Below are 14334 nucleotides of genomic sequence, written 5' to 3' on the forward strand. Positions count from 1 at the left end.
ATCTGTGATTTTGTTTACATAATTTGCAAGTCATGAGATTTTTATTTATAGATTGATTAAAAATTGTGCCAACAATAGAATTTTCTTTTTCAACTAGATGCTTTACAAATGTAAAATGAGGCTAAGAAAAATATGGATCTGAAAGTGATAGGACTCTGAACAAACATGTCAACATTGTTAAATTTTTTTCCAAATTATTATAAAATTACAAAAATACAGATATTTTCAACAACATCATCTCCATTTCCTTCTTTTTTTTACTTTTTTTTTTTTTTTAAATAAACCAATAATGTGAACCATAATATAAACAAGTTAAATAGATTAACAAAATCATTTTGAAGGTCAAGACAAAAAATATTGCTAGTACATGTACCTCAGTAAGTTTAACAAAACAAAGATAATTGAGGTGATTTCTGCCAAGACCCTCAAAATAACCTCCATTCTCTTTATTAGTAATTATTTAACATCATAATCAATCTGATGTCATCTTTTTATTTGAAATTTCACAAAAATTCTTATAAGTAAAAATACTTGCAAGTCATGAAAATTTCAGAATGCCTTATGATCAATTTAATCTTTGAAGATTTTTTGTGAAAACTTCCATTTGTATGTTGGGAGAATGAATGCAAAACAGTGGATAAAAATCAATAAAATGGAAGGAATTATGTTCAATTAATAACTATAATACAAATTTCATTCAACTGGTAGATAGTCTTGATATGTATATCAATATTTAGTACAATAGAATTGCATATTTATCATTCAAAGTTTATTTCATATTGGATAACCCTGAAACTGTTTATCATGCACAACATCCAATGACACAAATTATTAAAAGGACAAGGAATGATACCAAAAGCCCACATTTTCACAAGTTCTTAGAGCTATTTTCCCTAATGCTTGTAGTTTAAAGGTTTGGTTGACTTGCTTGCTTTGTTTGTATAAATGTTTTCTCAAGCATTGTAATTAAGATTGACATCTGCAATGAATAGATAGGCGGGGCTTTAGCTTGTATACATTATGGTACTTAAATATTATTGGATGTTAAGTATAATGCAGAGTATAATGTCTACAAGCTGAAGCCCCACCTATCTATTGATTGCAGATGTCAATCTTAATAACAATGCTTGAGCAAACATTTATACAAACAAAGCAAGCAAGCTAACCAAACCTTTCAATTACAAGCATTAGGAAAATAGCTCTTAACTAACTTTTTCTTTTCATTTATTTTGTTTTCAGAGAAAAAAGTTTAAAATTTACGAAAAGATGATAAAATAAAAGTGATATCAAATGATGAGTTCATGAAATTTTATTATCATTCCTGGTCCCTCCATAATTATTTTGTTCCACTTAAATACATATGGACTTTAAAATTTGCAGTAGATCCTTTCAAGGTTTTACAACAAAATTACATGCATTCCTGACACCAGTAAAATAATCAAGAATACAAAATGTTATTTTTTCTTCATAAATTGTATACTTTTGCTATCCTACCATACAGGACCAAAATAGTTGTGAAAAAAAAGTTAAAACATCACTATTTTTTTTACACATATATATAAATAGGTCATGGCTATGTTTATTTATATCTTATCCGTAACAGAGATGACAGAAAAATATTTTTTAAATGATATCACACAAAATAGGTCTGTGGTATTTGAGTTAATTAAAACACTCAATATGAGCCAGCATAATTCACTGAGACCAATATAATGTAAACTTTATATATTGTGTATATAAGATTGGGTTCCAGCCCAAATTTTTAAATACTGGATCAACCAGAAAATATCTATAAATAGATTCTATTTCTAGAAAAAAAACCTCTGTCAAAGGAAATAATTTATTAAATATCTCATAGTTAAGACAAAAATGAGCAATATTCCTCTCTTCCAATAGAATTAGTTTATATATAATACGTCATTACCATGTTTCTGCTATTTTGAAAGTTAAGTTATCCCAAAGGATGTTAAAAAATAGACATTTTGAAGAAAGAATATGTATATCAATTTTAAATTCCATTTTGAATCTAATACATGATTAATTTAAAATATCACATATCAAAACGCATATTCATTTACATTTTTTGTCAAATAGCTTGACAATGACCATTTTTCAATAAATCAGAATAAAATGAGTGTCTTCTACGGCATAAGTGAGTCACAGATTTTCAGATTTACACAAATAAGTAACATGGACGAGACAGATGAAAGAAGTGATCATCGTTATGTGTTGCTAGCCATAGCTGGACACTGTCACGCAACATAAATGATTTACCTCTTTCATTTATTATGGGGAGCATTCACTTCCATTTATGTCTGTGTATGCAATTGATTATCTAGTCAACAGTATATCACCATTGCGAGTACTGTAAATGTGAATATCTAACACTCAATAAAATTTGTGAGTGTATATGTATGTATTTACATCTGAGAACATTCAGTTTAGTGGTGAGGGATGTGGTATATTCATACTTCTTTTTATTTTAGGGGAAATAAGATATTAATACTGCTAAGTTATGGGATGTGGGACATTTCTTTTTAAGAATGTTGGATACTAAAAGTCAAATTATTTCCTGTGTTATTTAATATTTTCAGAGATATTCCATGTTGAAATGTTAAGGAAATGGGATACTAAGCATTTATGAACATCTAAGAGAAACTCTACAGGGAGAAATTCACATAAAAAATTGTCTTATTCATATTTTGTGACCAAGTCCCACAAGTTGGAAATTACCATTTGGTAAAACAACAAAATTAAAAGGGCCACTATTTCATAACTGTCCTTTCAAGAAAACCTAAGTTAACAAGTTCAAAACTACATAAAGAGAATTCAGTTGTTGAATTTTAAATGAGTAAATGGGCGCATTGCATTTGCACCAATTTTTACAAAATCCAATCTTTCATTTGAGCCAAAAAAATAAAACTACATTTTTCAGGTAACATATAACAGAACACTTTAAAATATTCATTGCTACATTGTGAATAAGAATTTTTTTAGAGTATTCCCCCTGGGTAACTAAGTAAGTTTATTTCTAATATAAAACTGAGTCAGTTAGGTATATAACTGTATAGTGTTCACATGTTTGAGTGGTCAAGATGGACATTGTCAATTCTGAGACAAACAGGCCGTTAGTTTTCACAATTGGATTGTTTCATATTTTTTAAGTCGGGTTGTTTATAGCCGACTATACAGTATGGGGTTTTCTCATTTTTGAAGGCCGTACAGTTGCCTATAATTACTTTCATAAACTTCATTTGAACTTTGGTGGATAGTTGTCTTATTGGCAATCATACCACATCTCCTTATTTTTATATAGAGGAAATAAGTCTGTAACTTTTTATGACCACACATATAAGTTATCCAGTGTACACGAGTACATCCGAGCCATTACTTACAAGTCTTGTGACAGAACAAACTTTTGGATTTACTCCAGTGTATAATGCTTTCTTTAACTATATTTACCTGTATTATTGGCGCAAATGGCATGTTTTATTTTGGCGCAAATGAAATATGGTTTGTGTCGCAAATGAAAGATTATATTGGCGCAAATAAAATGCCAATTGGCGCAAAAGTAAAGGACCGGAGTAAATCCCAAAATCCCAAATTAACTAATAAAAAAAAAAAAAATTGAAATAAGGGTTTGAATTTATGGGTAGTGATAACAATAAATGCCATGTCAATCACTTGGCTAAAACTTGTATGGATTAATTGTTACACAATAAATTAAAATACTATAAATAATACATTTGTTCTATCATAAAAATTACAAAAACCTATTCATTATCACACAAATCTTTTTAGCATTTCTTAAAATGATTAGATAAAGATAAACAGAAACAGATTTCCAAACAAGAAAAAAATAAAATTGTCACAGAAAATCTAGCAACAGTTGTATTGTGAAATGTACAGGTCAGTGTTGCTAGATTTTCTGTGTTGCAACCAACTAATATAAAAATAAAAGCTACAACAAATAACAGAGCAAAATACTGGAATGGCAATCAAGAAAAAATAATTTGAGGATCCAAAAAGTATATGTTCACAGTGAATATCCAGTTCAGCAGATATTTGCCTTTATCATATATTTAGTACAAAATACAGCAACTTTGTATATCTAATAAAGGTTCTTTTTTCCAGTCTGTATCACCTACCCTGTATCGCATACCCCGTATCGCATAGCTAAACCGGTATCGCATACCCTGTATCGCATACCTGGCGTGACATCATAAATCAAATGAAGTCAACGTTTGACCTATAATGTCCAGTTGCTGTATTTCCTGGCATAGGAAAAAAGTGAGTTCCCACTCAAGAAATGTCACATCATTTTAACTAAAATCGATATTTTTCAAAAAAAATATTACCCAGTAACTTTATAAGCGATTTTTATAAAATAGATACAATTAAGTTTTTTCGTGGGAACTCACTTTTGTCCAATGACTGTGTATATGTGTTTGTCTGTTAATAATCTTTGAATAGATGATACTTGGTAACATTGTTGTCCATATTTATGTATACAAATGAGTTCAGATTGTAGTATAATGATTAAACTTAACAACAAATATTGGGAAGGTGGGTTGTATTCTACAGGAGGGAACAGTTGACACTATTGTTAATGAATGCTTTTAAATACATGGTCTTAAAGTATATTATTTGCCAGTTTCATAGCTCTATATTGAGCATGTAATAAGGTTGTAGGGACATTACAATGTGGATATTAAGCAAATAAAGAAGTCTATAAAAAAACTAAGTCAGCTGGAAAATACAGGAAAATCCTTATCTTCTTTTGTTTGTTATATTTTCGGATGATTTAAAAAAAAACGTATATCACATTAATCTGAGTCTATTCAAAAATATGATAAACAGAATAATACATGACAAAATCTGTATCGCATGCTGTATCACCACTCGACCAATATAAGCCCTCGGGACTGATATTGGTTTCTCGTGGTGATACAGCATGCGATACAGATTTTGCCATGTATTATTCTATACTTAAAACACTTAAACATATATGGATTTTCATTTGATCCTCATTATCATTATAATGGTGATTAGTTCTAATTTCATTATAACCCAAATGAAAAAAAAAAAATAAATGTGGACACAGATGATGCCCCCGCTTGCATATCATATAGTTATAAACGGACATAACTGAAGAACAGTTAAAGTGATGCTACCCAAATTTGAACTTGATCTGAGTTTTGTGTGTAAGTCTCATAACATTTGGTTGAGGCTAACTTGAGAAGAGAACAGAAACTAAAAATTCAGCAATTTTTCTATTTATAAAGGTGCATAACTCAATAATGGTTAAAGTGACACTACCCAAATTCAACTTGATCTGTGTTTTATCAGTGGAAGTCAAAATTAAACATTGCATTGTATAAAGCATTGATTGTAGTTGATTCAACTATAATCATGGACAAAGGAAGATAACTCCAATTTAAAAAAAAATAACTTGATATTTAGAAGAAAATAAAAATTTTGCATTTTTTTCCATTTATAAAGGGGCATAACTCTAGAACGGTTAAAGTGATGCCACCAAAATTCAAACTTGATCTGTGTTTTGTAGTAATAAGCATTGTGAATAAGTTTCATAACATTTGGTTGAGGCAAACTTAAGTTAGAGAACAGAAACTAAAAATTTAGCAATTTTTCAATTTATAAAGAGGCATAACTCTAGAACGGTTAAAGTGACGCCACCAAAATTCAAACTTGATCTGTGTTTTGTGGTAATAAGCATTGTGAATAAGTTTCATAACATTTGGTTGAGGCAAACTTAAGTTAAAGAACGGAAACTAAAAATTTAGCAATTTTTCCATTTATAAAGGGGCATAACTCTAGAACGGTTAAAGTGACGCCACCAAAATTCAAACTTGATCTGTGTTTTGTGATAATGAGCATTGTATATAAGTTTCATAACATTTGGTTGAGGCAAACTTAAGTTAAAGAACGGAAACTAAAAATTTAGCAATTTTTCCATTTATAAAGGGGCATAACTCTAGAACAGTTAAAGTGACGCCACCAAAATTCAAACTTGATCTGTGTTTTGTGGTAATAAGCATTGTGTATAAGTTTCATAACATTTGGTTGAGGCTAACTCAAGTTAGAGAACGGAAACCAATTTTGGGACGTACGGACGGACGTACGTACGTATGTACGTATGTACGTACGTACAGACGGACAAGGGTAAAACTTAATGCCCCCACCGCTACGGCGGGGGCATAAAAAAATGTGTGAGACTGAGACAGTGGTTGTAGTAAACACATAAGGTATGTCTCAACATGAAATTAATGTGTACTGTAAATTCAGAAATTATTTGGTGCATTCATAATTGTAATTTTGAAAAATGGGCAAAAATTTGTGATTAATTTTTGTGATTCTATGAAAATCTGCATACAGCTATATGTATCAGATATCAGAATGGTAGTTCTTATTATTGCAATTCTCACCCAGTCACATTATTTACATAAATAAAAACCTCACAATAATTTCTGAATTTATACTATATGGTCAGAATCTTGTACAGGCCAAGTCCCACCTCCGTATGAATAAATCAATGCGAGTTAATTAAACCAGGCTTAACATGTAAGAACTACTCCTTTTAGTACACCTAATACAGTAATAAATACTACTGGTAGATCTCTTACAAATAGGAAAACATCCAGTGCAGAGATAAATAACAAATTCTAATCATTCAAATAAGCTAGTAGGTCAGAGGTAAATTGATTGGTCCCTTTACAGTTTCACACAAATTATATAACAGAGAGTATACTCATACAATTACATTAATACAATCATACATACATATTGTTGCAGTCATCTTAAACTGCTGGACAAGTCAATGGATTGAGCATTTTGTAAAGATGATTGATCAAATTTGTTTTAAATGATAAACCACAGGTTTAAAAGATGTTTTCCAAATCAAACAAAAACTCCCCTTATTTCAGTCTTTACTTACTGCTATGACCTTGATCTTTAAACTCAAAATCATAAGAGGCATTTTCAGCCAATGGCACATTATCCATTCCAGATTGGTAAAATCTGATTAATGTTTAAAAGACATTGTTTGGAAACAAACTTTTCCCCCAACTTTTAGTTTATTCATGTGCATTGTGACCCTGACCTTACAAAACAATCTAAAAATCCATACAAACTCAGATTGTTGAAGGTTGGACATATGGTTCAAAAGATGTCATCAAGAAACCATAATTTGGCCCCAATTTCAATCTATCAATTGCCGCCGTGACCTTGACTTTTGACCTAGTGACCTCAAAATAAAAGGGGTTTATTTATCCAATGGGGCATTATCAAACTAAGTTTAGTAAAGATATTGTTCGTTTGATATTATCCAGAACTTAATGTTGAAGTATTGCTATCAGATGGTTGGTGGAGTTTAACAACATCCAACCAAACAAATGGAGGTCAGCCAATTAGTCAATGAAAATTATACTTTCGTGCTTTGTAATTTCAGGTCTTAGCAAATAAATTATCTATCTAAAAATAATAATTTTTTTATTTATTTGATTGAAAACATTCAATAATGTTTCATATAAACCTAGCAATGCCCTATAAAATACAAAAGTGTAAAATTTCCTTAAATGCATAAGCTATTGTATAGCCATAATTCTGGCAAGTCCAGGCAGTATCTGTCCCTGAATTGGTCCATAATCAATACGCTCCCCATCCACCATAATATTACCCTTCTCAGTCAGCGGTACCAGCCTGAAAGCTAAACATTTAATAACCTCAAATGCTGGAGAATTAATATGTTCACCAGTTGTAAACTGGAGAAAAATATTCAAAAGTTCATTCTTTGACACTCCTTTTCTGACCAACATCAGATTAATACATCCATCATTTAACTTAGAGTCTGGAGAGACTAAATTATCTGGTCCTAAATATGGCAGATAGATAGCTAAGGCTGTAACAAAGTCATCTTCTACTGTCGTCCATGTGTTTGGAACATCTTCATCTAAGGGAGATAACAAAGGACTTGGAACAGGATCAGCAGATTCAGTAATCATTGAAATGGTTTCGTCAACAGAATCTTCAAAGACTTCATTTGTAGTTGAATTTAGATTAAAATCAACAAGACCATTTTCCACATCACCATTTAATGCTTCATCACCAGAATGATGGCCGCTGTCTTCGTCCTCATTTTCTTCATACAGTTTGTTGTCAGATTTCGATGTTAGTGAATTTGTTGGTATTTCTCCCTGTGTCATATAATCAGACATATTTGTTGGCATTGACTGAGATCTGATTCTCAGATCACCCTCATCTAAACTTTTGAATTTTCCTACACAACCAACATTATATACTGAGTTCAGAGCTTCTTGGTTAGAGTCATTACTAAATATAGTATATCGTCTTGGTCGAGGAAATTTTACAGTTTTTGAAGATTTTCCATTCTCTTTCAATTTTTGGTCTGAGACAGGTAGAAAGGATACTCTTGCTCTGTATGTTCTTAACTCTGAAAGATAAAATGTCAATGAACTATTACAATGACAGCTTTATTCATTTTCTAATTGATTGAAAAGTGAAACGTATTGCTCTTTATTAAATGTGTATGGAGAAAAAACATACTTGATAACATTGTCTTTTCCTAAAATTGACTCAATGATAAAAACAGATATGGAAGTAAAATAAAACTTTAACCTCTTAAAATTGAACTTCTAAGTGAAAACAAATGAACTGTAGGTTACTTACCAAATGAAATATAAACTTTGGATCATAACTTTTATAAGAATATAATATCAAAGTGTGTAAAATGTAGATCATATTCACATGATTTTGTGTAAATTGTAGGTCATATTCATATGATTTTGTGGGGAAGTTGCTATACTTTGCTATATACTGTAAATTCAAAAGTTATTGCATGTGTTTATCATTGCGATTCTTGAGGAATGGACAAAAATGTGAGTTTACTTTAATACATGTACTGCGATTTCAGGAAAATCTGCATACAGATATATGTATCAGATATCAGAATTCTTATTGCGATACTCACCCAGTCGCAATATTCGCATTAATAAAAACCTTTTTGTTGAATATTGCTTTACTCCTTTAACTTTGGATACTTAAAGAACAGTATTTACTACTTTACTACAAACACTTACTTAGTATTCTCATAATTGTATATAAGGTAAATCTGGTAGATCCTATGGATCGTAACTTCTCACTCTCATAATCTATATCAGCTATAATTCCCCAAGCTACAGACAAGAAGGAGTAGATCTGATCCGTAGGAGTCTGAAGTAGTACTAAATCTATAGGTAATATTTTGTGTTTTATTAATACAAATGTAGAATGTAGCACCATGTCTGGATCCATTGGCTCTCTGCAATAAAAGGGTAACAGTAATGAAAAAATTATTTTCAACAATGCACTATATCATTTTTATGTCCTTAATTCACTCTGTTCAACCAAACCTAAATTTTTATGTGCTGAATGCTGTAATTTCTGTATAGCACACATAACTTAGCACATACAGTTATATGAACTTGAAATGTGGCCACAAAAAACAAATAACTCAAAAGTAAGATACTGCAAGGAGCACCTGAATAGGCTTTTATAATACCCACTAAACCAGTTTACTTTATACTATTGTGTTTAACACAATGCAAACATGAATAAACACCAATTAATACACATACCACAAATAAATATATATCCTTTCACTTGGAATGATGTTCATGGATATTTGTTATAAATTTGTCCTAATGTATATGTATGATATGTATCTGTATCTTAACAGAACTCATCTCTCATTTTTCTTACATGTCTTTTATTGTTGTAAAGCATCGTTTGGAATTATTTTTTGATGTACGATTGTAAAAAAAACTTTAAAATTTGCTTTCAAGGTTTCTCCTTTTTTATTTTTACAGATATCAAGATATTGGTAGAGTAGAGCCAATAGGTGAGTTTCGGGATAGTTGTTGTTTGAATGTGGAGATTGAAAAAGTCTTATCACATGACATTTTCTTATGCATATGCCTAGATTTATAAAAATTCCAATTAAGCAAATATTAAGATTTAATAAGATTTCCACTTAAAAAAGTTGACCACACTGTACTCTTTTGACTTCCTCACTCTGATGAAAACCTACCACAAGGTGACATTGTCCATATGTTGATGTTTTCATGCGGATAATATTTTAGATTACCAAATGGGTATAAATCAATGGAGAATCATGATCTGTGACCTGATATTAAAGACTGTTTATGATAACTTTTTATAATATACTGTCTTCAGATAAATTATAAATTAAATGAGTTATAGATAAACCAAAAAACTTAATTTTAAATGGAGTCTAAAAAATGGCTTGTTTGCATTTTGGAACAGATGCAAATCATATTTTTAAATTATAACCTGGCCAAAAGGGACAGGAGTTTCTCCAGTGGAAACTTAACAAATCTCCAGACTTATTTCTGTAATTTGATAAAGATGACATCTTTCTATTATACTATTTGATATCGATCCACTGCCAAAATCCTGTCCAGGTGCATTTATCAATGGGTACCAGTAAATGATAAAATAATTAAGAACAAAATTATCGAGAATTTTCACTTGACTGTCCAGGAAATTCGTTTTCCCCACAGTGTTTATTGGTAACAGAATTACAAAGCTGTAGAATGTCCAATACAGAATAAAGATAACTATTATATTTACTAACATACCCTGCAAGATAATTGACACTACAACACAAAGCATTTCCAGATCCACCTGGTAAACAACCAATAGGGAACTTGATGGCTTTGGCCCAATCCTTCCGACTCATCAAACCATTTATCACCTGAAAGTAGTATATACATGTATAATTAAATTCTACTTCTCTAAGTATGAATATGTGCACAAGGAAAAATCAGAAACAATGTAAATAGCCATATCATTGTAGAGTGTTATTTTATATTCATGCAGTGATTACTGTAAATTCAAAAATTATTGAGAGGTTTTTATTATTGTGAATAATGTGACTGGATGAGTACTGCAATAATATGAACTCGCATTCTGATATCTGATACATATCTGTATGCAAATTTTTCCGGAAAAATCACAATAATTAAACTCGCATTTTGGTCAATTCCTAAAAAATCACAATAATAAATGCACGCAATAATTTCTGAATTTACAGTATTCATAATACAACATTAAGGTGCAAGGTAGCAAAGTAGAAAATCAGTCAGTTTCAAATAAGTTCCTGTAGAAAAGTAGAAGAATACCAATTCAACTGTTGTAGTAAACTTTTGTCAAACATAGATAGCTCAACTAACAGCTATCAGATAGTGAATTCAGCTGCACATACAAAAAAAAAAGTATGATTTTCAGTGACATATATCTTGATGTTTATTGTTTTTTGCATATTAACATTTTTTTTTTAAATTTGCAAAATTGTGACAGGTTGTTCATTGCAACAACAAAAACTTGCATTCTAATTTAGTTAAATATTCTACTTGAACAACATGCATAGGAATTGTATTATTCTTATCTACCATCATTGCACATTATTAAGAATTCAATAAAACATGCATCAATTTTTAATTCTTTATTTACAGTATGTTGCCACAAGATTTCAGTTGACCATGCTCAATTATCATAATAAATTAAAGATATCATAACTGTATTTAAAGACCTGGAATATAAATAAGCATGCATGTGTTACAACAAAACTACAAATATTCATTATTGATATAGTTATATAGAAATCTCCTTCTGCTGCTAGTGATTTACAATATTTCTCCACTCAAGAAAGTTAAATCTTAAATTTACAACATTCCATATTTAGAAAGAACTTTAAAAGAACCTAAAAGTTAACCTTCAAGAAATATTGTAACTCATGATCATTGAATACTAACAACCAGAAGAAGAAATAAAATGCTCCGCAGGGCGCAGCTTGATACGACCGCAGAGGTCGAACCCTGAACAGTTGGGGCAAGTATGGACACAACATTCAAGCTTGATACAGCTCTGAATTTGGATTGTGATTAAATATTTGACACAGCATAGGTTTCTGACACAGAATGAAAGTGGTCTAAGAACTTAAAAATTTTAAATTGGAAATTCACCTATTATGGTCCAATATCCAAAATCTAAATACATGGTTAGATTCAGCATATCAAAGAACCCCAAGAATTCAATTTTTGATGAAATCAAACAAAGTTTAATTTTGGACCCTTTTGACCTCAATGTGGACAAAGTTGATAACGGGGCCCAAAAATCAAAAATCTAAATACATGGTTAGAATCAGCATATCAAAGAACCCCATATATTCAATTTTTGTTGAAATCAAACAAAGTTTAATTTTGGACCCCGATTTGGACCAACTTGAAAACTGGGCCCATAATCAAAAATCTAAATACATGTTTAGATTCAGCATATCAAAGAACCCTAAAAATTCAATTTTTGTTAAAATCAAACTAAGTTTAATTTTGGACCCTTTGGACCTTAATGTAGACCAATTTGAAAACGGAACCAAAAATTAAGAATCTAAATACACGGTTAGATTCGGCATATCAAAGAACCCCAATAATTCAATTTTTGATGAAATCAAACAAAGTTAAATTTTGGACCCTTTGGACCTCAATGTGGACCAATTTAAAAACGGGGCCCAAAATCCAAAAACTTAATACACGGTTAGATTCAGCATATTAAAGAACCCCAAGAATTCAAGAATAAAACCCCATTGAAATTGATCAAGAAATAAGCAATTTATACAAAGTATCTTCTTTTGCACAATACTGTGCAATTGAATATTTCTTGCTATTGCGCAATACTGTACAATTGACAATTTCTTGCTATTGCGCAATATTGTGCTATTGGATATTTCTTGCTATTGCGCAATACTGTGCAATTGAAGATTTCTTGCTATTGCGCAATACTGTGCAATTGAAGATTTCTTGCTATTGTGCAATACTGTGCAATTGAAAATTTCTTGCTATTGCACAATACTTATTATATAATAATTTACACATCCTGTTTGGTGTGTATCTCCTACCATATCATTATTATTTGCTTTTAAATATTAATCAGAAATAACCAACTTAAAATGGAAAATTTTAAAAGAAAAAAAAAAGGAAAAAAAGAAAAAAAAAAGAACCCCCCCCCCCCCCCCCCCCCAATTTTTTGAACCCCCTTATGATTCATCACCCCCAAACTCAATCCCAGCCTTCCCTTTGTGGTATGGTACCTTGCAGTACAATTTCAGAGAGATCCATACACTTGAACACAAGTTATTGTCTGGAAACTAGAAAAATGCTTATTTTTGGCCCCTTTTTGGCCCCCAATTCCTAAACGTTTCGGGCAATTACCCCCAAACTCAATTCCAGCTTTCCCTTTGTGATATGGAACCTTGTAGTACAATTTCAGAAATATCCAAACACTTACACACTAGTTATTGTCATGAAACTAGAAAAATGCTTGTTTTTTGCCCCTTTTTTGGCCCCTAATTCCTAAAATTTTGAGGCAATTACCCCTAAAATCAATTACAGCCTTCCCTTTGTGATATGGAACCTTGTGGTACAATGTCAGAGAGATCCATACACTTACACACAAGTTATTGTCTGGAAGTTACAAAAATGCTTATTTTTGGCCCCTTTTTGGCCCCTAATTCCTTAACTGTTGGTACCATAACCCCCAAAATCAATCCCAACCTTCCTTTTGTGGTATTGAACCTGATGGTAAAATTTCATGGAGATCCATTCTCTTAAACTAAAGTTAGAGTGCGAAAACCAATGTGTCTTCGGACGACGCCGGACGACGACGACGACGACGATGACGACGACGACGCCAACGTCATACCAATATACGACCAAAAATTTTTTAATTTTTGCGGTCGTATAAAAAGGGCACTTCCATATGTTTTTCAGTGTTTCAAGTGTAAAATCTTAAAATAGGATAGGACAACACTCAAGGTGCCATAATTTGCTAACACACAGCTTCTGAAATTTATAACCAAAGTCAGGTACTATGGCAATTCTTGGCCTGGTTATGCATTACGTTAGTTGTGAAACTAGCTGGATTCTTCCTTATGAATATAATGAATTAATGCTAACATAACACAGATGCAAAGGAGAGGCGGAGGATACCAAAGTGATAGTCAACTCATATGTTGAAAACGTACTGACAATATTGAACATGGCAAAAATAAAAAAAAAACAACCAAAAGACAAACATCAGCCTACAAAACACAACATAGAATGAGAAAATTAAAGACTGAGCAACACAAACCAAAGCGAAAATTTGGGTGATCTTAAAGGTGCAAAGTTCTAAATATTCCAGTGGATTCAATATCAGCAGTATCGATAACACAAGTTCATGAAGTAATGAACAAAACAACAA

General features: G+C 31.2%; 1 protein-coding gene across 1 annotated transcript in view; it reads right to left on the reverse strand.

Moving 5' to 3' along the window:
* Nucleotides 1-7492: 7492 nt before the first annotated feature.
* LOC127709247 (sphingosine kinase 1-like) overlaps nt 7493-14334 on the reverse strand; it is a 32290-nt gene continuing 25448 nt past the window's right edge. Inside the window, exons 4-6 of the mRNA XM_052214668.1 lie at nt 10677-10792; nt 9117-9337; nt 7493-8470 (exon numbers count right to left, since the gene is read on the reverse strand). Of these exons, the coding sequence (XP_052070628.1) occupies nt 7605-8470; nt 9117-9337; nt 10677-10792 (1203 nt within the window). The 3' untranslated portion in view covers nt 7493-7604. The remainder of the gene's footprint in view (nt 8471-9116; nt 9338-10676; nt 10793-14334) is intronic.

This window comes from Mytilus californianus, unplaced genomic scaffold, assembly GCF_021869535.1.
Source record: "Mytilus californianus isolate M0D057914Y unplaced genomic scaffold, xbMytCali1.0.p SCAF_7, whole genome shotgun sequence".
Taxonomy (NCBI): domain Eukaryota; kingdom Metazoa; phylum Mollusca; class Bivalvia; order Mytilida; family Mytilidae; genus Mytilus; species Mytilus californianus.